The sequence below is a fragment of the Erigeron canadensis genome, chromosome 8 (assembly GCF_010389155.1).
Source record: "Erigeron canadensis isolate Cc75 chromosome 8, C_canadensis_v1, whole genome shotgun sequence".
NCBI classification, from domain to species: domain Eukaryota; kingdom Viridiplantae; phylum Streptophyta; class Magnoliopsida; order Asterales; family Asteraceae; genus Erigeron; species Erigeron canadensis.
In genome coordinates this window covers 23,248,692-23,256,748 of record NC_057768.1, presented here as the reverse complement: position 1 = coordinate 23,256,748, position 8,057 = coordinate 23,248,692, and the positions used below count along the sequence as shown (strand labels likewise).

Genomic DNA, 8,057 nt, shown 5'->3' with positions numbered 1-8,057 from the left:
ACACCACTCTTTTTTTTTTCCTATCCTCTATAAATTATTTTATTCCTCTAATTCATTCAAAATCGTTTATCTCAAAAATTGTATATCGATAAATTATAAAAATTGTATGGGTGTTTTTATAATTCCATGCACTTTCATTAGAGATGTCATTCGATATACTTTCAACGAATTTTTAAATCCGATGGCGAAATCCGTACGGCTAAGGCATTTGACTATCATACTCTATGACTTGACCTATTACCCCACCATTTCACCGCCGCAACGCGCATACACTATTGCTCGTAGATATATAAATTGTTTATATGTTCAGTCACTTAATAAACCAACAATTAATAATAATTAAAAAAATAATTAGGCTCTCAATAAAACAAAATTAATACTCTATATTTGAAATCAAACATTTTAGTTTTTGATATACCAACATAATACCGGCACAAAAGGGCCGAACTATATATCTCCGTTAATATTAATCACATTACAAACCAACAAAGTTTATTTAGTTTATAAGTAATTTTAAAAATAGTAATATTATACGAGTAATTAAAAGTTATAGAAATGTCATACAAATGAAGTTAGTAATTGAGTCAAAAAATATTTAATATAATAAAGTGTGACTACATGTATAAAAACATAAATTAATTATGAAGGGGTTATGTGTTAAATATATATTATATATTTCAAAGCCTTAATCTTAAAAGAAAAGTAGAAGGAAAAAAACATATTATTATTATTATTATTATTAACATATGAATATTGATAATTTATAGCCTTTTGTTAAAAGTTATATAGAGAAAATGTTTAAAATACTATTAATAATTATATTAAATTATTAGTTAGTTATTTTTTAAAATATATTTATTAAATTATTTTTATATCAATTATAAATGACGCATGAAAGTGATTTGCATAAACCCCATGTTATAACTCAAACACGCCACTTTTAGTTTGTAAAACCCTTTTACCCAAATTGCAAACAAAACCTGACCAGAAGAAGACTCAAAATCCTTACTCATCAGCCGCCCCAAAATGGAAGACGAAATAATATTAGCATCGTCATCATCATCGTCAGAGGCCGGAATAGGCTGTTGGGACCTTCATTCAGGCGCAGAACACCTCCGTTTTCGTTCCTGTTCTTCCCCCTCTCACGGCCTTGTTTCCGTCGGCGGCCGCTTTATCGCTTCTTCTCAGCTTCGTGATTCCTCTTCTGGCTCTGTTCTCTATTGGTCCTGGAACAAGGTTTTTTCTTTTTCTTATTATTTAGAAAATTGTACATGTTTTTACTACTGTATGTGTTTCAATTTTTGCTATAATATATATACATACAAGAACATGTAATGAATATTTTGATGGGTTTAGTGCGCCAGAATGCAACAAACTATGCCCAAAATGTTATATTGTGCACGAACTAACGTTTTTCTTTATTGTATGCATAAACTTAATAAAAATGTTTATATTATGCAACTTTTTGTGACCGACCAATAAAAACCTTACACGTGGCTTGTTAAAAAAATTTTTTTTACATGTGGCAGCTCATACGGGCTGCCACGTATACACTTTGCATGATTTGAACATTTTTACCAAGTTTATGCATACAATAGAAAAAAACTTTAGTTCGTGCCCACTATAACCTTTTGGGTATAGTTTGTTACATTCCGGCGCACTAATCCCTATTTTGATACATACCGTAGGAAAGGGGGATAAGTTTAATAAATTTTCGAGCACTTATTCGTTATAAAGTTCGTAGAATAGAAGTTTGTTCTCTATATGCAAACAGCAAATGAATAGATTTTGTTGGTTGCAGCCTCAGGTAGAAGTGAAGAGTTTTCCGGCTGAAGCGATTAGTCCTCTTGCTAGTAATAGTGATGGTACTTACATAGTTGGAGGAGGTCTTTCTGGTGAAATTTACTTGTGGGAGGTCAACATTACATTCCTTTCTTCTATTAATACATACTCATTATTGTTATTATTATTACTTGTTCAAACATTTTAAAAGTTGATACGAAAGAGTTGGAATTTCATTTTGATGTACACGCTTTATTGTAAGAAAAAGATAAACAAATAAGGGTATCACAACTTTTTTATGCCGGTTTATGAAACTGCTATGTGTTCATGTTAAGGTTTTCTACACATGCAAAATACATCATTTGTTTCAAGAGCTTGTTCATATTGCAAGGGATTTTTTTTTATAATTTTGTTTATGTTTGTATGGCCTAACTTTATAGAAGTGTTGCTATTTCGTGTATTAAACTTTCAAACATATTTTGTTTCAAGAGCTTGTTATTATAGGCAAGATATCTTTTTTGAACTTTTTTTTATATCTGTCTCGCCTTACTATAACTCTAAATAGGTAACTTTATTTATAGGAGTGTGTTGCTATTTTCTGTACCAAACTTTCAAAAACTGCGATTGTATGTATCTGCTGGCCCTTTTGTTGACGCGGCAACTTATATGGATCTCGCTTACATAAAAACACCACATCGATACACATTAGCAATATTTGAAAGTTTGCTACATACAATAGACTTAAAGTTCTTTACCTGAAACAACACAATAGACTCGGAACTTTTTTACTGGAAAAAACACAATAGACTTTGAACTAGTGCTTAAATGTTGAATACATTCTCAAATACTTGTCACTTATATTTGTTGTAGGTTGCCACAGGCAGATTGTTAAAGAAGTGGCATGCTCACTATAGGGGTGTTACTTGTTTGGTGTTTTCAGAGGATCAGTCACTTTTGATTTCTGGGGCTGAAGATGGATCTGTTAGAGTCTGGTCGCTTCTAATGTATCATTCATCTACCTTCTTTTTTCTATTAATTGTAATTATAATGCTCTTGGCAGAGAATGAATACATAAATTTTTGTATTTGTTGCGATAGGATATTTGATGAAGAGCGGCAGCAGAGAGCAGGGCATCTTTATGAGTATAGTTTCTCTGATCATGCTCTGCCCGTAACCGATATCGTTACAGGGTATGGAGGATCTAATGCTATCATACTGTCTGCTTCGCAGGATCGTACTTGCAAGGTCTATAATATTCTGTCTCAGTATGATCTCTTATGTGTCTTGTGAGCAAATACTTTATTCATATTGAAAATCGTAGTCTAGCTGTTCTTTTGCATTCAAAAGTTTATTGCTTTTTTTGTTTATTAGAGTGCTGTAAGCTTACATGGCAACGAATTTTGTTGATGATTGTTCTAGTTCCTCACCTTCCCACATTTGTACTTTTTACTTCTTGACTTTCTATGTACTAGTGATATACTTCTTTTTATTCCCAAAGACAAATTTAACGTTGAACATCTGCTGGCCTTTAGTTAATGGGCCCTTCAAATTATTGTATAGATTCGTGAGCTATCTCTGCGTATAATCATTGGAATTTAAAATATAGTTATAGTAGCGGTGACAGATATGCCCCATTTTACTTATGAATGGGTTGATATGGTTTGTTTATCTCAATGGGTCAAATGGGTAAAATAATTAAAAGTTCTTTGAAGTATTCTAATTACATAAAACCTAAAAAAAACATTTTATTCAAGAATTTATGCTATTAGAATATATGTTTTGATGTTTTAACATAGAAAAAAAAATTAAGACATTGATATTTTGACATAGAAAACAATAAATTTAAGACTTAGATGAAAAGAAATTCTCTGGTATGCCCATGTCACCGCCTATATATTGGATCATCAAATGACAGCTGATATTTATGCGGATGGCATTTGTCATTACAGATTTGGAGTCTAGCTAGGGGAACTTTGCTGAGAAATGTTGTGTTCCCGTCAGTAATTGATGCAGTCGCATTGGATCCTGGGGAGCACGTTTTTTATGCTGGTGGTAGAGATGGAAAGATATACATTGCAGAACTCAATGCTCAAGGCACATCCAAATATACTTATGGGTTGCATATCATTGGTACATTGTCTGATCATAGGTATACCAACTTATTAAAGTTACATGTCTTCCATTCCATCTATGTTCTATTTTTAATTTGTAACAGTTTGACTTCTCCAACCTTCTCCTCATTAAGATCCCAACTTTTAAATTCATAAACTTATTTTACACTAGAATATTATGGTTATTTTGTGTGTATGATTGCATTATACAACTATATAAACTTTAAACACACGAGATACAATGACAAAGCTACTTTATTATTTAGTTTTAGTATCAGTGTGTGAATCTTAGGATATTGCTGCTGTTCATATGCATGATTAGCTGTTGAGGTAAGTGGAATTTTAAAGGCAATCTTTTCATACAAAATCGTAAAGAAGCTCAAGTTGAAAGAAGAAGCTTATTTATTTATTTATTTATTTATTACTTGAAAAAACAAGCTATTGACAATTAATCTTAGGGTTTTTTCTTCCTCTCATTCTACTTTCTTCTCTTTAGTTTTCCCTTGCTTTGAACTTATATTGATTTTAAGTACCAAGTTACAAGTAGAATCATGGTTTCAAAAGGTGTTAAGCACTCTAAGGCAATAAAGGTTGAAATGCTAAGGTGCTAGACGCAAGGCACGCCTGCGTATATAACCATATAAGGCTTCCAATTTCACCAAATACTAGCGAGAAATAGTATCATAGTTAGCTGTTTCCCCCAATTTTCTGCTCTATTGTGCTGCTGTGTGCTAGGTCAAAAAGAGCCACCCTTTTGTTCACAACATGGGCTTAGAAAAGCCAATTACTTAGATAATCATAAGCTGGCTCTTATCGATGAAAACATATACCCTGCCCGAGTAATACAAGGCGATGCATCCAATGCCCAGACGCTAGGCACTGCCAGGCGTAAATATACTTAAACGCCAAACTTCTGTATGGTAGTCTTTGACTACTTTTATTTGCTTGAATGCGTAGTTGGTCTTTTCCTGAGATTGTTTCTCCTAAATACTAAATCGTTGGTATTTAGGTGGGCATCTTTCTTTTTTTTTTTTCTTTTTGAAAGGCTGGCATCTTTCTTCTGGTTAGAAATGTTCGGACCAATTATCATATATGCACATGACAATTTGCTTTGACTATCATTTTCCAAAAAAATGCAGTATTAGTTTCTATGGGTAAAATGTCTAATGTGATCAATTTAATGCCCTCATTTTAATGCCATCAGTTTTGTTTAAATCAGTAAGGCTATATGCTCTTTGGCTTTTGCGCTGGATGGAGTTCAGTTGGTTGCTGGATCAGAGGATGGCATGGTTCGAGTCTGGGACACTAAAACCCATAATATCATTCGTGTTTTGAAACATGCAAAAGGTATCTAAATGTATTTCAATTCATTTCTTAAATCCATGTACCTAGCCCACTTTTTCCATGGTAGGTTTGACCAATTTACCTATATATGGGCTGACTTGGGTTATGTTGTTTCACTAAGGATCAAATGTTTGAAGGAAAAAAAAGCAAGAACAAGTCGAAACTATACCATAATGCTTTCTATATGCATAAAAGCTCCTATATAATTTCCTTTTAAGATTGGATTTTTGTTGAAGTGATGTATAATTTATGTAATTATATTTGATTTACCAATCATTGATTAAAATATAATTTGTTGATAGACTTGTTTTGGTCATTTAATCCACATTCCAATTTTTGGTCCCTCGTGTTTATCCCAGGCTTCTGGAAATTGCTTGTTACAGCCTTTTCACAAAGAAGTTTCTGCTTGGATGCAGCCTTTACGTTGCGTACTCTTAGACCATTCGTAACCATTCACCCTTTTCACCTACACTTTTTCCTGCCACATCAACATCACCTTCTCACCTCTTTCACCTTCTCTTTTTCCCTTAACCATTCACTTACCATTTGGTCCCCACCTTTTTTATTTATAATTAAAACACAATATATTATAATTAAAACACAAATACATTATAATTAAAACACAATACATTATAATTACATGTTTCATTAATATTTAAAAATAAAAATAAAATAAAGAAACCTGTCATAACATTAATTTTAAAAATTAACTCATAAAATTAAACTTATTAAAACTGATTTCTAACAACTAATTTAAATTCAAATGAAAACTTTAATAATAACAAAAAAAAAATAACTAAAAAAATAAAATGCAATAAGTCATTTTTTTACCAGCCACATGTTTCTATCTACCTATACAAAGATAAAACAAAACAAATAAATAAATATGTAATTGAAAGACAGCAAAGAATAGAAGCATGTTTAGCAAAGGAGTAAGAAAATAATAAAAAAATGAAGTACGTATTGTTTCACTCGGTGATCTTCTTAGCCGACCTGAGTTTCACCGACCTATCACCTTCACTTCCGTAACAAGTTCACCGATACAATCATCTTTTTCACCTATTGCTTTAACCGACCTTTACAATTGGTCTTATATCTCTAATTTTCTGATTCCTTTCTCATCAGGCCCCGTTAACAATATCCTTGTTATTCGACAACCACCAGCTCTTTACTCTAGAACATTAGCAAATAATCAAGCTTCAATGGCAAGAAAGCATGTGTCAATGCCACCGGCACTTGAGAAATATTCTTCAGTAGATGAAAACTCCGATTTTAGTGCATACATCGCTCCTCAGCCTGATTATCAGAGGCCTTGTGACATGGCCTTCGCCACTCTTCACTCTATGAACAAACAGATTGATGAACTTCAGGTCAGTTTTATTTTAATAATTATACCTACTTGTTGCTAAATTTAAGCTTCAACACGTTTCTGTAATGACCCTGAAACAAGATATTCATCTTTGAATTTACTTCTTTTGCCAATGGAAATTTATAATTCATCTGTTGAAAAGTTTTAACATTACAATTATCTATCGACCACTTATCGTTATTAAAAAAAACTAATGAATATGAGTTAGTGTCTTGGCGACTCGCATATTTTGTGGGTATTGACGGTTTTGTAAGGCATTTGGCAAATAATGAAATAATTCTTATGAGGTGCCAAGCAAACTTGTTGAATCCCATGACACAATATTTAGGTGACAAAAAGGGTGTGTTGGGTAAGAGGTAAAAACATCATTTGGTTTAATTGATTCGGCAACAGTTTGTGTGTCCTTGTATGCTAGTTTTTAAGCAGCAATTGATGTGCCTTGGTTTTTACCTCATTAGCTGTGTCATTGTTGTAAGTGTAAAGATTTGTTCTTAGTCTTGTATGTAAACAATACAATAGGCCAGATTATTAATATTTTGATCCAGTTTATTTTGAAAAGAAAAACGCAATATTGAATGCTTTAAACTTGATTGTACTTTTAGCGACTTTCGAGTCATTTGATCTGTTCAGTTTTAACTAATTATATTAGCTACAACACATCATTTTTTCAAGGCTAAAAGTTATACAATGTGATCTTTTATCAGTAATATACAACATTGTCATTTCTAATAACGTTAATGGGTTGATAATAAAACATATTTTGATCCATAAATTTGAAAGTATGCTTTTCTTGTTTCATATTGCAACGACCGTAGTGTTCACTATAGAGATTTTTAGTATCATGTTTTAGAAGTATTTTTACTAAAAAAGGCATTTTTTGTGTCTTCTCATCTTGCTTTCAGCAAAATGTTTCTTCTGGGGCTTCTGAAATGGAGGTGGAAAGATTGAAACTAGACAACAAAAGGTCCATGCAAATGGTCCAGCAATGGAAAAAGATGTACGGAAATTTGCATCAATATTGTGTTGATGAGCTTTTAAGTGGAGAAGGCGATAAAGCCAACTTGGCACTGTAATCTGTTCAGCTCATTTACAATTTGACTATCTAAAGATTTCAGGTTCATCTACAACTGTTTTGCTTGTATAATCATCGGATTTGTTTACCATAGAAGAATTTTGTAGTACATCTCTTTCTCTCAGTTATGTGTAGTTTATGATTTCAATAACATATGAATCTTTTTTATCCAATTTTTGTTGTCTGAAGTTGATAATACTTAGTTTGAGTAGTAATGCCTGTCTAGTCCTCTATAACTTGCCCTTTTTAGGGGTTTGTAAATATCCACTTCAAAAATAATACGCATTACATTATCTTGTGTTAATTTGTAAACCTGTGTAACATATAAACATGTACCCAGATGGATTCATCAAACTCCGGTAAAACTAAGAACAATGCT

At 32.3% G+C, this 8,057-nt stretch overlaps 1 protein-coding gene across 1 annotated transcript; it reads left to right on the top strand.

Moving 5' to 3' along the window:
- The first annotated feature begins 930 nt into the window (after positions 1–930).
- LOC122578218 (protein ROOT INITIATION DEFECTIVE 3) lies at positions 931–7,851 on the top strand. The gene is made up of 8 exons (XM_043750128.1): positions 931–1,236; positions 1,802–1,915; positions 2,653–2,786; positions 2,880–3,027; positions 3,732–3,931; positions 5,113–5,240; positions 6,363–6,607; positions 7,509–7,851. The coding sequence occupies exons 1-8, from the start codon at positions 1,027–1,029 to the stop codon at positions 7,677–7,679; spliced, it is 1,350 nt and encodes a 449-aa protein (XP_043606063.1). The 5' UTR covers positions 931–1,026; the 3' UTR covers positions 7,680–7,851.
- The last annotated feature ends 206 nt before the right edge of the window (positions 7,852–8,057 follow it).